General features: G+C 43.9%; 1 protein-coding gene across 3 annotated transcripts in view; it reads right to left on the bottom strand.

Moving 5' to 3' along the window:
- Window positions 1-2,872: 2,872 nt before the first annotated feature.
- The window catches only part of eif2ak3 (eukaryotic translation initiation factor 2-alpha kinase 3), an 85,995-nt gene continuing 72,580 nt past the window's right edge, over window positions 2,873-16,287 (bottom strand). For 2 of the 3 annotated variants that reach the window (XM_068028762.1, XM_068028769.1), the window contains one exon: window positions 2,873-7,588. In XM_068028762.1, coding sequence (XP_067884863.1) covers window positions 7,412-7,588 — 177 coding nt within the window. In that variant the 3' untranslated portion in view covers window positions 2,873-7,411. The remainder of the gene's footprint in view (window positions 7,589-16,287) is intronic. The other variant, XR_010974790.1, reaches the window with a different exon arrangement.

Genomic DNA, 16,287 nt, shown 5'->3' on the forward strand with positions numbered 1-16,287 from the left:
CTGGCACTTCTGTGGTGTAAATGTTTCTTGCCACTTACCAGCCCAAGCTACGATATTGTCCAGGTCTTGCTGTATCTGGACACAGGCTGCTTCAGTATTTGAGGAGTTGTGAATGGTGCTGAAGATTGCACAATCAGGAGCAAACCTATGATGGAGGAAAGGTCATTGATGAAGTAGCTGCAGATGGTTGGGCCTAGGACACTACCCTGAGGAAGTCCTGCAGTGATGCCCTGGGACTGAGATGATTGACCTCCAACAACCACAACCACCTTCCTTTGTACTGGGCATGACTCCGACCAGTGGAGAGATTTTCCCCTATTTCCCATCGACTCCATTTTTGCTCTGGCTCCTTGATGCCATACTTGGTCAAATGCTGCCTTGATGTCAAGGACAGTCACTCTCACTTCACCACTGGAGTTCAGCTCTTTTGTCTATGCTTGAACCAAGACTATAATGAAGTCAGGAGCTGAGTGGCCCTAGTGGCACCCAAACTGAGCATCAGTGAGCAGGTTATTTCTAAGCAAGCATCACTTGATAGCACTGTTGACGATACCTTCCATCACTTCACTGATGACCGAGAGTAGACTGATGGGGCAGTAATTGGCCGGGTTGGATTTGTCCTGCTTTATGTATACAGAACATACCTGGGCAATTTTCCACATTGTTGGGTCGATGCTAGTGTTGTCATTGCTGTTTGTGCAGGCAAGTTGTCTGCCACATTTTCTACAACAGTACTTTAAAATACTTCAATCGACTGTAAAGTACTTTGGGACGTTCTGAGTTTGAGAAATTCACTATAGAAATACAAATCTTTAACTATTTTAAGAGGGGTTCAGAGTGGAAGCGGCGACGACCAGGGTTCGGTGATTTTGCACTTTCCTGGGGAAGACAAAAGCCACAAATAGAGACATCTATGCTGATCAAATCATGTTAGGTGGCTGAAAGACTAGGATGAGGCAGAGAGGGGCCCCCAAAGGCATTAGGAAAGGGCTGCGATCAGGCAAAGAAGTGACTGGGTAAAACAGGGATACCAATGACACTAACATTTATATGAATGTTTTAAAATATATTAAAACATGGTTTTAAATTTTAAGTAAAGTCTAAGACATCCTACTGGGAACTTACCAAAAGAGAGATGGTGGAAACAGTTCAGAGGTTTGGTCCACAGCCACCCAGTGGCCAGAGTGTGCAGTAAACAGAAGTTTCCAACATAAAATATACTGGAATTTATAATGGAAAATAGACAAAAGTATGACCAAAATATGTAATGAGATGGAAAGATTTCTAAACAAGATGCAGCAATAAAATGGAGGTGAGGTTTGACATGGGATGAAGTGCAATAACAGATGATAGTGAAATTGCTGCCCTCTTTACAAACAACCTAACTTTCACTGACAACGAAGTCAATAGAAACAAAATTCAACTGGTGCATTAAACGGGCGGCCAATCCAGTACCACTTATTTTGCACTACTGCCAAATATAGATTTCACCCTCCGTGTGTTTAAAGACAGCCTGTGCCTACCTGCTCTATCATGATGTACACAAGCAGCATAATCTTAATTCACCAATTTTTTTTCAAGTGATTCCACATCTTCCTACAGCCCATTGTGCATTTGTAATTGAGGTGTTTAAAAATGAGAAAGGATATAGGGAAACTATTTCCTCTGGTGGGGGAAAATTCAGAACAGTGGGCACAACCTTACAATTAGAGCTAAGCTACTATGTGAAGTCAGCAAGCCCTTCGTCACACAAAGAGAAAGGTAAATCTGGAGCTGTCCCAAAAGGCTGTAGTTGCTGAGACAATTCAAATTTTAAAACTGAGGGGCATGGATTTTTGTTAGGTTAGGGATTAAAAAGGAGTATGGAACAAAGGTTCATAAACAGAGTTGAGGTAGAGACCAGTCATCATCTAATTGAATGGCGAAATAGGCTTGAGGGGCTGAATGGCCTAATGCTGTTCCTAATAAACTGCTGTTAATCCCCCTCAGTAGACCAAGAACAATTAGTCAAAGAAACAACCTGCATTTATACACAAGCACCTTTCACAACCGCAGTATCCCAACCCACAGAGAATGAATTAATTACTTTTGAAATATCGGTAAATACCAATGTGCAAAAATCCCATAAACTGCAAATGAGATGAATTGGTGATATTCGTTGAGGGATTAATATTGGCCAAGACACTGCAGAAACTCCTTCCTCTTCAAAAAGTCTGTGTGTGTATATATGCTCTTGGTTTAAGATCACATCCAAAGTTGGTATTCCAATGATGCAGCAATCCCCCTGTCTCAAGTGGGGGCTTAACCCCTGACTTTCTAATTCATAAATGAGAGAGACAGTACACTGCCAATCGAGCCAGGCTGACTCTCCAAATAGGAGCTCCCGGCTAACGAGCATGGAACCATGGATAAAACCTGGTCCCTCGCTAGTCTGTATTGCTCAGTAAATGTGTTTTAAATAGGCACGGGGCGGCACAGTGGCGCAGTGGTTAGCACTGCAGCCTCACAGCTCCAGCGACCCGGGTTCAATTCTGGGTACTGCCTGTGTGGAGTTTGCAAGTTCTCCCCGTGTCTGTGTGGGTTTCCTCCAGGTGCTCCGGTTTCCTCCCACATGCCAAAAGACTTGCGGGTTGGTAGGTAAATTGGCCATTATAAATTGCCCCTAGTATAGGTAGGTGGTAGGGAAATATAGAGACAGGTGGGGATGTGGTAAGAATATGGAATTAGTGTAGGATTAGTATAAATGGGTGGTTGATGGTCGGCACAGACTCGGTGGGCCGAAGGGCCTGTTTCAGTGCTGTATCTCTAAACTAAACTAAAGCATATCTTGTAAAATTTGCATTTAGTGAATAAGAAAACAGAACTTCACAGATGCAATTCAATAGTTTATTGAATCTTTTAGACTTGTATGAAGTCACAATGCACTAAATTATTGCAAAGAGTGCATTCCCAATGTCACCAACCCAAACGGATTGATAATGTAGATTAATACAGTTTTACACTGTAAGACAAAAAATTAATCCTCTGCAGATTTACTCAAGTTTTCATTCATAAAATACATTTAAAATGTAAAACATTACTGCACAATCCTGAATGAATTCTATACATAATTACTCTGAATATTAACTAATGCCTTTTGATTTAAGAATTTTTTTTAAAAAAAGCTTAATGTACACAGTGGCAGAATGAGGCATCATGAATCAGCACAGTAACACGACTGTTTCCAACAGTTAACACCATCTTTAGCACAGCTCATTTAAAACTGTTCTATGTAGAGTATTGATAAAGACAGTCACATACTGATTCCACTTAAAAGAAGCACATTACAATCTCTACAAAATATGTTTATTAGATACCCAGCTTACAAGTAGGGCACTAGGTATCTTAAGAAGTCAAGTGACTTAGGAATTAAATTTTGGGAGAGTAAAGAAAGGATACTTTCAGTATTAAAAAGCATCTCGTAACCTGGGCGTGGGTGTCTCTAGCAAGGCCAACATTTGTTGCCATACTCCAATTGCCCTCAAGGTGGTGGTGGTGAGCCACCTTACTAGGCCATTTCACAGTCAACCACATTGTTGTGTGTCTGGAGTCAGGCCAGACCAGGTAAGGAAAGCAGATTGCCTTCCCTAAAATATGCTACCGAAGCAGATAAGTTTTTATGATAATCCAGTAGTTCCATGGTCATTATGGAGACTAACATTTCATTCTGGATTTATTTAATTAACTGAATTTAAATTCCCCAGCTGCCATGGTAGGATTTGAACTCATACCTGGATCAGTCCAGGCTTCTGGATTACTAGTCCAGTAACATTAGCACTCTACTACTGTACCCAAGTCTCTACATCTCCTGCCATACATGGGATAATAAATTTAGTAACTCCCCCTCCAAACATTTCAGTTCTCCCCTTCAACAAACAGTTACTCTGATGGAAACTCCTAATAACTTAACAGGGGAGGTGGCCCTCCCACTCTAGGCTGAATGCCAACGTTAAAAGGCTCCTAACGAGAAACAGTTGAATCCAGCTTGGTACTACCAAAAAACATTGGCTCTCACCAACTCATCCAAGCTACAATGCCTCCAGATCATGAATCGTTTCAGACTGTGCCCATAGCTATCAAAACACCTGTGGGGGTGCAAGCAAAGGCAATTTCATCAGGAGAAAAAGACTTTATTAATCCCACAATACAGGTACTCTTGTTTAGGCAAGTACTCTCCCAATTTAAAATTTTGATCCTTAAATAGCAAGCTCAAGATTGAAAGATTTTTAACACAACATATATGAACATATATACATACATATTTCACAAGTAAAAGTGCATTTATAAAGATCCATAGCCACTTGCATATGAAAGGAAATTGCTTCATACATTTGAATTCGGTAACAGTGCGCACTTTCAGATGTGACGTGTCCACATACAAGGGAAAGACTGCATAGCAATAAATGGCTGTGTACTGTACATGTTTTTTTTTATTTGTTCATGGGATGTGGGCGTCACTGGCTAGGCCAGCATTTATTGCCCATCCCAAAATGCCCTCGAGGCGGTGGTGGTGAGCTGCCTTCTTGAACTGCTGCAGTCCATGTGGGGGAGGTACACCAACAGTGCTGTTAGGAAGGGAGTTCCAGGAATTTGATCCAGCAGTGAAGGAACGGCGATATAGTTCCAAGCCAGGATGGTGTGGGACTTGGAGGGGAACTTGCAGGTGGTGGTGTTCCCTTGCATTTGCTGCCCTTGTCCTTCTAGGTGGTAGAGGTCACGGGTTTGGAAGGTGCCGAAGGAGCCTTGGTTAATTGCTGCAGTGCATCTTAGACGGTACACATTGCCTATACGCATCACCCCCCTACAGTACAAATGGCCCCGAATGCTGTTGTATTCAAGAGTTCGAGATAATAAGGGAGTTTCTATCTGTTACAATCACCTTGGCAAAGGCAATCCTGCAGCATTAATCTTTGAAAACTCCCTCCCCAACTGCCCTGTGGGTGTACCTACACTACAAAGACTGCAGCACCTCAAGTTAGCAGCTCACCGAGGACAATTAGGGATGGTTGCCAGCGACACATTCATCCCACAAATGAGTCAAAATAAAATTCAGTCCAATAACTACTGCTGATTGCAGCACACATAATTTTATTGTTATTCTCCTCCCCCCCCCCACCTTCTCTTTTCCACAATTCGATCAGGATGATTGCTTATCTTTCACATTTGTTCCAAGTGTCTGTACCTATAATGTTAACGTACCTATTCTCTCTGGATGCTGACTGACCTGCTGTGTATTTCCGGCATTGCGTGTTTTGATTTGAGGCTTACTTTGCTCTTTATGCCAAGCTTGACCTGGAAAGTTGACAATCCCCCGTAAGAGACTTCTATAATATGAAAAGAGCAGCAATAAAGACATTTCAATCTGTTAGCTCATTCAGCCCCATAACTATCTGTGCAAGTGCTAATTCCAGCATCACTTCGCCAATCCATTTATGCTCTTTCCCAGCATCTTCTCATAGTCCAAATAACTTAGTACATTGACACTTCTGTATACCTATTGAGGGAGGTTGGTGCAATCTTGGTTGGCTTAAGGTGTTGCTGAGGAAGATGGGCAGTTTACATTTATTGGTGACTGTCCATAGATTATGCAGCATTTCCTCAGGCCGAGTGTGTCGAACATAAATTAAAAGGGTAACCTTCATTCGCCAAAATGATGGTATTCTACAGATGGAAAATGGGATTAGAATATATAAGTGCTTGATGGCCGGCACAGACACGATGGGCCGAAGGGCCTGTTTCTGTGCTGTATAACTCGGACTGTTGATCTATAGATTTGACAAGCACCTTGTAAATGAACAAGATTTTAGACAGGTTTGCGAATGCACACAGAAAAACACACAACTCTGCCATCTTAAGTATGCACAAAATGATACAACAGCAAGATACAATCCTGTAGGAATAATAAAATTGGACAGACTTCTAAGCACAGATGATTTATTACAGTAGGAATTTTGTTCAGCAGTTTTAACTTGGTGTTAGGTCCAAAGACTGGAAAAAAAAGTTTAGGCAATTAACAAAAAGACAAACTATGTTTAAATATTCAACTGCGACCATGTGCTTGGGATCAACTTAGTCACTATGACAAGAGGAAGCAATTTAGTTCATCACTTCACCATGTTGGGTTATGGTACCACCAGTCAGTACTGCCCAGTACCAGCCCAAACACTTGCTCTCCACATCAGCCCGGACAGCCAATGTGCTTGTCGGCTCTTTACAGGATAAGCCTTCTGTCAATCAGGAGCAGGAATCCTGGCTGATATTTTTTCCTTTCTGATAGCCCACAGCTGCTGAAACAGTGGCACCTCAATTAAGAGCAGTTAACTGAATACTGATGGAAACTGAGCCTAGGACCTCTGGCCTTTACTGTTTAGTGGTTCACAGACCAGTGCTGTTACACATCGAGCCATTGGACAGCTGCAGAAAGAAGCATCATGACACTTGGGCAATTTCTGTATGTTTATCTATTTTCAGTTGGTCAGAAACTCAAGTGACTTATTTAGATGACAAAAATTGAAGTACCTTCAATCAATACAGTAATGTCAACAAAATGTCAAACGTAAAGACATGTATTTTGCATCATTAAGAATTCAGAAATTGCCCTTTCACTGTGAAACTTTAGAGTAAGACAAAGCTTAGTTGAAAATCTATTAACTCCTCTAAACCAGTTGCAATGATGCCCAGTGAACAGCTATTACCTGTGACTTTACAGCAACATAAAGACATTCTAACTCCATGATTAGCCACATCCAACCAAACAAACATTCAAGGGCAAGGCGGGGTGGCGACGAAATGTTTTAAAATCACGATTGAAATTCAGTGGCAACTTTGCTGCAGTTTCCAAGAATTCAGGGCTGTAGCAGTAACTTGGATGAATGTGCTTTGACACAACGATGCAGGAGATGGTAAGTGCCACCTGCTAGTCCGCTCAGCAATTTAAAGCTGCATACTGAGTGTAAGTTCCAGTTCTCACTTTCCCTTGCAATGTACGCCTCTGATCTGCTGTGTGCTTGCATGCATAAAAGGGAGTCCACAGTGTGTGCTATGGAAATCAGTGAAGAATTAACTAATGCCTGTACAACTTCCGTGCACTTGAGAAAGAAGAGTCTATCAGTAGAACTGCACCCTTCGTCGCTTTAGATGCACGCAATCTTCCAAATGGACACATGTCGGATTTCAGTTCGGATGTACAGTATAAAATGGGATGTGGGGTTATTAGTATCACATCACTTGGCCTTAAAACTTTTGGCAACTTTTTTTTTAAGTTAGAGAATGTGGCTTGATAATCGTCCACAAATTTGACCGCACTGTGACTAATGAAAGAGAAGATATCAGAGAACAAGATCCGGCCGCCTGTTGGGTCAACATTCCGCCGTTAGGAGACGGACCCCCTCAAAGTCTTGACTCCGTTGGAACTTAGCGTCCGTGTCCTCTGCCTCAGCAGCTGCTTTTCAGGAATGTCAAAGCTCTCGAAGAGTGGGTTGTTGACAATGTCCATGGCCTCCGGACGCTCGGCAGGTTCGTGAGAAAGCATTTGCTGCACCATTTCATGCTGCACAGAGAGGTTTCAAAAATTCAGAAAAAAGTTAATTTCCACAGAGGACTTTTAGTTTTGCCTCGCTGCTGTCATATTTTCTATATGCTTTGTAAAAACCTCAGTTAGAACATAATGGTAGTATTGTGTCCAAAGCTGGGCATCACATTTTATGAAAGATGTCAAGGGCTTGGAGTGTCTGAAGAGGAAATGTATTAGAATGGTGTCAAGGTTCAAGTTATCTGAAGAGACTGGAGAAACTGGGTTTGTTCTCCTCGGGAGAAATTAAGGGACGATTTAATAGCAGTGTTCAATATTATGAGGGGTTTAAATAATAGATAAGGAGCAATTGTTTCCACTGGCAGGAGGGGCAGTAACCAGAGGACATGTTTAAAATAATTGGCAAAGAAGTCAAGCAGAGAGGAGAAATGTTTTTACTCTCAACTGTTATCAAAAGCAACTTGTAGTTATATTGGGGACAGGGGAAACAGGCCATTCAGCCCTTCTAGCGTGCTCTGCCATTCTAGATCATGGCTGATTGTCTACCTCAACGCCATATTCCTACACTACCCTCATATCCATTGATGTCATTAGCAATAGAAATCTATCGATCTTGGTCTTGCACTTAGTGACTGAGCTTCCACCACACTGAGTGAAGTTCCTCCTCATCTGTGTCCTAAATGGCTTGCCCCTTATTCGGAGATTGTGTCCCCTGGTTCTAGACCCCATAGCCAGGGGAAACATCCTTTCTGCATCTACCTGGTCTATTCCTTTAACAATTTAAGTTATGAGATTGCCTCTCATTCTTCTAAACTCCAGAGAATACAGGCACAATCTCTTCTCATAGGACAATCCCACCATCCCAGGAATCAGCCTGGTGAACCTCCGCTGCACTCCCTCTATGGCAAGTATATCCTTCCTCAGGCAGGGAGACCAAAACTGTACACAATATTCCAGGTGCGGCCTCATTAATGCTCTACACAACTGAAGCAAGACATCTTTGCTCCTGTACTCAAATCCTCTTGCGGTAAAGGCTAACATACCATTTGCCTTCCTAATTGCTTGCTGCACCTGCAGGCTAGCTTTCAGTGACTTATGAACAAGGACACCTGGGTCCCTTTGGACATCAACATTTTCCAATCTCTCACCATTTAAGAAATACTTAAGAAATACAATGCTGGGTAAGTAAAAACTATATATTTGGGCAGTTTAAAATCACTTTCTTTTGGTTGCAGCAGCTTTGACAGAAGCGGAGGTGCGGGGCGAACTTGCAGCTGGGAGGTCAGTTTCAGTGCAAGTTAAAGTTAATTCCCTTTTGTTTTCGAAGGAACAGGGGACGGCTGGGTAAGTAAAAACTATATATTTGGGCGGTGGCTGTACCCGAGACGCTACACGTGTAGTGTCTCCCACCCACCCTCCTCCTCCTCTAACCAAAAAAAAGGACTCTGGTGTGTTGTTAAGGTAAGCTTTTTATTTAAAAAGTTCTGCCGTCGGATTGCTAAGCTAACAAGTTTTGACTTTTTTTGGGGGGTTTTTCAGTAGATTTGTTGGGAATTTAGAATAGTGGGAATGGAGGTTAAGGCAGTTGAATGTTCCTCCTGCAGAATGTGGGAGGTAAGGCTCGCCAAGAGCGTCCCTGCTGACTGCATCTGCGGGAAGTGCACCCAACTCCAGCTCCTCGAGAACCGCGTTAGGGAAGTGGAGCTGGATGAACTTCGGATCATTCGGGAGGCGGAAGGGGTTATTGAGAGGAGTTATAGGGAGGCAGTCACACCTCAGGTAAAAGAAGTAGGTAGATGGGTTACCGTCAGGGGAAGGAGGGGGAATCAGCAGGCAGTGCAGGGATCCCCTGTGGCCGTTTCCCTCAACAACAGGTATACCGTTTTGGATACTGTTGCGGGGGACGACTTACCAGGGGTAAGCAATGGGGTACAGGTCTCTGGCACAGAGTATGTCCCTGTTGCTCAGAAGGGAAGGGGGAAGAGGAGCAGAGCATTAGTCATTGGGGACTCCATAGTTAGGGGAACAGATAGGAGGTTCTGTGGGAACGAGAGAGACTCACGGTTGGTGTGTTGCCTCCCAGGTGCCAGGGTTCGTGATGTCTCGGATCGTGTTTTTGGGATCCTTAAGGGGGAGGGGGAGCAGCCCCAAGTCGTGGTCCACATAGACACCAACGACATAGGTGGGAAGAGAGATGGGGATTTAAGGCAGAAATTCAGGGAGCTAGGGTGGAAGCTTAGAGCAAGAACAAACAGAGTTGTTATCTCTGGGTTGTTGCCCGTGCCACGTGCTAGCGAAGCGAGGAATAGGGAGAGAGAGGAGTTGAACACGTGGCTGCAGGGATGGTGTAGGAGGGAGGGTTTTGGTTTCCTGGATAATTGGGGCCCTTTCTGGGGTAGGTGGGACCTCTACAAACAGGATGGTCTTCACATGAACCAGAGGGGTACCAATATCCTGGGGGGGGTGGAGATTTGCTAGTGCTCTTCGGGGGGATTTAAACTAATTCAGCAGGGGAATGAGAACCTAAATTGTAGTTCCAGTGTACAGGATGTTGAGAGTAGTGAGGTCAGGGATAAGGTTACAAGGACGCAAGAGGGCACTGGCAAGCAAGAACCTGGTTTAAAGTGTGTCTACTTCAACGCCAGGAGCATCCGGAATAAGGTGGGTGAGCTTGCAGCATGGGTTGGTACCTGGGATTGCGATGTTGTGGCCATTTCGGAGACATGGGTAGAGCAGGGGCAGGCATGGATGTTGCAGGTTCCGGGATTTAGATGTTTCATTAAGAACAGAGAAGATGGTAAAAGAGGGGGGGGGGTGTGGCATTGTTAATCAAGGAAAGTATTACAGCGGCAGAAAAGACGTTTGAGGACTCGTCTACTGAGGTAGTATGGGCCGAGGTTAGAAACAGGAGAGGAGAGGTCACCCTGTTGGGAGTTTTCTATAGACCTCCGAATAGCTCCAGAGATGTAGAGGAAAGGATAGCGAAGATGATTCTCGACAGGAGCGAGAGTAACAGGGTAGTTGTTATGGGGGACTTTAACTTTCCAAATATTGACTGGAAATACTATAGTTCGAGTACTTTAGATGGGTCAGTTTTTGTCCAGTGTGCACAGGAGGGTTTTCTGACACAGTATGTAGACAGGCCAACCAGGGGCGATGCCACATTGGATTTGGTACTGGGTAATGAAACCGGCCAGGTGTTGGATTTAGGTGTAGGTGAGCACTTTGGTGATAGTGATCACAATTCGGTTAGGTTTACCTTAGCGATGGGCAGGGACAGGTATATACCGCAGGGCAAGAATTATAGCTGGGGGAAAGGAAATTATGATGCGATTAGGCAAGATTTAGGATGCGTAGGATGGGGAAGGAAACTGCAGGGGATGGGCACAATCGAAATGTGGAGCTTATTCAAGGAGCAGCTACTGCGTGTCCTTGATAAGTATGTACCGGTCAGGCAGGGAGGAAGTTGTCGAGCGAGGGAGCCGTGGTTTACTAAAGAAGTTGAAGCGCTTGTCAAGAGGAAGGCGGCGGCTTATGTTAGGATGAGACGTGAAGGCTCAGTTAGGGCACTTGAGAGTTACAAGCTAGCCAGGAAGGATCTAAAGGGAGAGCTTAGAAGAGCGAGGAGGGGACACGAGAAGTCATTGGCGGATAGGATCAAGGAAAACCCTAAGGCTTTCTATAGGGATATCAGGAATAAAAGAATGACTAGAGTTAGATTAGGGCCAATCAAGGATAGTAGTGGGAAGTTGTGTGTGGAATCAGAGGAGATAGGGGAAGCGTTAAATGAATATTTTTCGTCAGTATTTACAGTAGAGAAAGAAAATGTTGTCGAGGAGAATACGGAGATTCAGACTACTAGGCTAGATGGAATTGAGGTTCACAAGGAGGAGGTGTTAGCAATTTTGGAAAGTGTGAAAATAGAGAAGTCCCCTGGGCCAGATGGGATTTCTCCTAGGATTCTCTGGGAAGCTAGGGAGGAGATTGCAGAGCCTTTGTCCTTGATCTTTATGTCGTCATTGTCGACAGGAATAGTGCCGGAAGACAGCAAATGTTGTCCCCTTGTTCAAGAAGGGGAGTAGAGACAGCCCTGGTAATTATAGACCTGTGAGCCTTACTTTGGTTGTGGGTAAAATGTTGGAAAAGGTTATAAGAGACAGGATTTATAATCATCTTGAAAAGAATAAGTTCATTAGCGATAGTCAGCACAGTTTTCTGAAGGGTAGGTCGTGCCTCACAAACCTTATTGAGTTTTTCCGAGGTGACCAAACAGGTGGATGAGGGTAAAGCAGTGGATGTGGTGTATATGGATTTCAGTAAGGCGTTTGATAAGGTTCCCCACGGTAGGCTATTGCAGAAAATATGGAAGTATGGGGTTGAAGATGATTTAGAGCTTTGGATCAGAAATTGGCTAGCTGAAAGAAGACAGAGGGTGGTGGTTGATGGCAAATGTTCATCCTGGAGTTTAGTTACTAGTGGTGTACCGCAAGGATCTGTTTTGGGGCCACTGCTGTTTATCATTTTTATAAATGACCTGGATGAGTGTGTAGAAGGGTGGGTTAGTAAATTTGCGGATGACACGAAGGTCGGTGGAGTTGTGGATAGTGCCGAAGGATGTTGTAGGTTAGAGGGACATAGATAGGCTGCAGAGCTGGGCTGAGAGATGGCAAATGGAGTTTAATGCGGAAAAGCGTGAGGTGATTCACTTTGGAAGGAGTAACAGGAATGCAGAGCACTGGGCTAATGGGAAGATTCTTGGTAGTGTAGATGAACAGAGAGATCTTGGTGTCCAGGTGCATAAATCCCTGAAAGTTGCTACCCAGGTTAATAGGGCTGTTAAGAAGGCATATGGTGTGTTAGCTTTTATTAGTAGGGGGATCGAGTTTCGGAGCCACGAGGTCATGCTGCAGCTGTACAAAACTCTGGTGAGGCCGCACCTGGAGTATTGCGTGCAGTTCTGGTCACCGCATTATAGGAAGGATGTGGAAGCTTTGGAAAGGGTGCAGAGGAGATTTACTAGGATGTTGCCTGGTATGGAGGGAAGGTCTTACGAGGAAAGGCTGAGGGACTTGAGGTTGTTTTCGTTGGAGAGAAGGAGGAGGAGAGGTGACTTAATAGAGACATACAAGATAATCAGAGGGTTAGATAGGGAGGATAGTGAGAGTCTTTTTCCTCGGATGGTGATGGCAAACACGAGGGGACATAGCTTTAAGTTGAGGGGTGATAGATATAGGACAGATGTCAGAGGTAGTTTCTTTACGCAGAGAGTAGTAGGGGCGTGGAACGCCCTGCCTGCAACAGTAGTAGACTCGCCAACTTTAAGGGCATTCAAGTGGTCATTGGATAGACATATGGATGAAAATGGAATAGTCTAGGTCAGATGGTTTCACAGGTCGGCGCAACATCAAGGGCTGAAGGGCCTGTACTGCGCTGTAATGTTCTAATGTACTCTGCACCTCCGTTCCTCCTACCAAAGTGAATAATCTCACACTTAACCACGTTATATTCCATCTGCCATGTTCTTGCCCACTCACTCAGCCTTATCAAATCCCCTTGAAGCCTCCTCAGAACTCACATTCCCACAAAGTTTTGTATTATCCGCAAACTTGGAAATAGTACAATTGGCTCCCCCACATCCAAATCATTGATATAGATTGTGAATAGCTGGGGCCCCCAAGCACTGATCCTTGCAGTACCCCACTGGTCGCAGCCTGCCAACCTGAGAATGACCCATTTATTCCTATTCTCTCTTTTCTGCCTGTTACCCAGTCCTCGATCCATGCTAGTACATTATCCCCGATCCCATGCGCTTTAATTTTGCTTAGTAACATCCAATGTGGGACTTTATCAAAAGCCTTCCAAAAGTCAAAATACACCACACCCCTTAGCCACTCTGCTAGTAGCATCCTGAGAAAACTCCATCAAGTTTGTCAAACATGATTTCCCCTTCATAAATCCATGTTGACTCTGCCCGATCAGACCATTATTTTCTAAGTGTCCAGTAATTACATTCTTTATAGCAGATTCTAGTATCTTCCCTCCTCCCAACACAAGGCTAACAGGTCTGTAGTTCCCCATTTTCTCTCTCCATCTTTTCTTAAACAGTGGGGTTAAATTTGCAGCCTTCCAATCTGCAGGCACCATGACAGAATTTGAAAGATGATCATCAATGCAACCACTATCTATATAGCCATCTCTTTTAACACTCTAGGTTGAAGATCATCAGGCCTGGGGATTTGTCAATTTTCAGTCCCATTAATTTCTCCAATACTACTTTCTTACTATTCCCAATTTCTTTCAGTTTCTCATTCTCTCTAGACCCTTGGATCTCAATTATTTCAGGGTGACTTCTTGTATCTTCCTCTGTGAAGACATTATTTAGCTTCTCTGCCATTTCTCTATTTCCCATTATAAATTCTCCTGTTTCTGCCTGTAATGGACCCACATTTGTCTTTGCCATTTTTTTTCCTTTTTACATCCCTATAGAAGCTTTTACAATCTGTATTTATATTTCTTGCTAGTTTACGTTCATATTCTATTCTCTCTATCAATTTCTTGGTCCTCCTTTGCTAGATTCTATAATTCTCCCAAGCCTCCGGCTTACAACACCAAGCCACATAAGCAGATATCACAACAGATGACCAAAAGTTTGGTAAAGGTGGTAGGTTTTAAGGAGCATATTAAAGGAGGAGAGGCAGAGGGGTTTAGGTCAGGGCCTAGGCAGCTGAAGGTACAGCTGCCAATGCTGGAGCAATGAAAATCAGGGATGCTCTAGAGGCCAGAATGGAGGGGTGCAGATATCCAAAGATTGTAGAGCTGGAGGTGGTCAGTGAGATAGGCTAGGGACGAGACCATGGAGAGACTTGAAAACAAGGATGAGAATTGTTGGATGGGAAACCAATGTAGATCAGCACACACAGGGGTGATGTGTGAACATCACATGGTGCGAGATAGGATACAGGCAGCAAAGTTTTGGATGAGCTAAGATTTACATGGGGTGCAAATTGGGAGGCCAGCCAAGAGAGGGATGGAAAACTCAAGTCTAGCGACAACAAAGCCATGAATGAGGGTTTCAGAAGATGAGCTGAGGCAGGGGAGGAGTAGATGGATGATGGATGAGGAGATGATGCTATGGAGGTGGAAATAGGTAGTCTTGGTGGAGGAGTATGTGTGGTCAGAAGCTCTTCTCAGGGTCAAATATGACACCAAGGTTGAGAACAGTGTTGTTCAGCCTCAGACAGCTGGTGAGGAGAGGGAGAGCGTCAGGAATGGGGCTTAAACCAGAGACTGATCCAAGTAAGAGGCATATAAATGTCAGAAAATACAGCAGACTTGAGGATTGGGAGCAGTTTAGAATTAAGCAAAGGAGGACCAAGGGATTGATTAAGAAGGGGAAAACAGAATATGAGAGCAAGCTCGCGGGGAACATAAAAACTGACTGTAAAAGTTTCTATAGGTACGTGAAGAGAAAAAGCTTGAAGACAAATGTAGGTCCCTTACAGTCAGAAACGGGAATTTATTATAGGGAACAAAGAAATGGCTGACCAACTAAATGCATACTTTGGTTCGGTCTTCACCAAGGAGGACACAAATATCATACCAGAAATGTTGGGGAACACAGGGTTTGGTGAGAAAGAGGAACTGAAGGAAATCAGTATTAGTAGAGAAATGGTGTTGGGGAAATTGATGGGATTGAAGGCCGATAAATCCCCAGAGCCTGATAATCTACATCCCAGCGTACTTAAGGAAGTGGCCCTAGTAACAGTGGATGCATTGGTGGTCATCTTTCAAGATTCTATAGACTCCGGAATAGTTCCTACAGATTGGAGGGTAGCTAATGTAACCCCACTATTTAAAAAAAGGGAGGTAGAGAGAAAACAGGGAATTATAGACCAGTCAGCCCGACATCGGTAGTGGGGAAAATTCTAGAGTCCATTATAAAAGATTTTACAGCAGAGCATTTGGAGAACAGTGGTAGAATGGGACAGAGTCAGCATGGATTGACAAAAGGGAAATCATGCTTGACAAATCTACTAGAATTCTTCGAGGATGTAACTAGTAGAGTTGATGAGGGAGAGCCAGCGGATGTGGTTTATTTGAACTTTCAGAAGGCTTTCGAAAAAGTCCCACATAAGAGATTAGTGTGTAAAATTAAAGTGCATGGCGTTGGGGGGGTAGTGTATTGCGATGGATAGAAAATTGGTTGGCAGATAGGAAACAAAGAGTAGGGTTAAATGGCAGGCAGTGACTAGTGGAGTACCGCACGGATCGGTGCTGGGACCCCAGCTATTCACAATATTTATTAGTGATTTAGATAAGGGAACTAAATGCAATATTTGCAAATGACACAAAACTGGATGGGAGGGTGAGTTGTGGGGAGGATGCAGAGAGGCTTCAGGGTGATATGGATAAGTTGAGTGAGTGGGCAAATGCATGGCAGATGCAGTATAATGTGGATAAATGTGAGGTTATCCACTTTGGTAACAAAAACAGGAAGGCAGATTATCTGAACGGCTATAAACAGAGAGGGAGGGGGGGGGGGAATATCAACGAGACCTGGGTGTTCTCGTACACCAGTCACTGAAGGCAAGCATGCAGGTGCAACAGGCGGTAAAAAAGGCAAATGGTATGTTGGCCTTCATAGCGAGAGGATTAGAGTACAGGAGCAGGGATGTCTTGCTGCAATTATACAGGGCTTTGGTGAGGCCACACCTGGA

Source organism: Heterodontus francisci, chromosome 1 (assembly GCF_036365525.1).
Source record: "Heterodontus francisci isolate sHetFra1 chromosome 1, sHetFra1.hap1, whole genome shotgun sequence".
Taxonomy (NCBI): Eukaryota; Metazoa; Chordata; class Chondrichthyes; order Heterodontiformes; family Heterodontidae; genus Heterodontus; species Heterodontus francisci.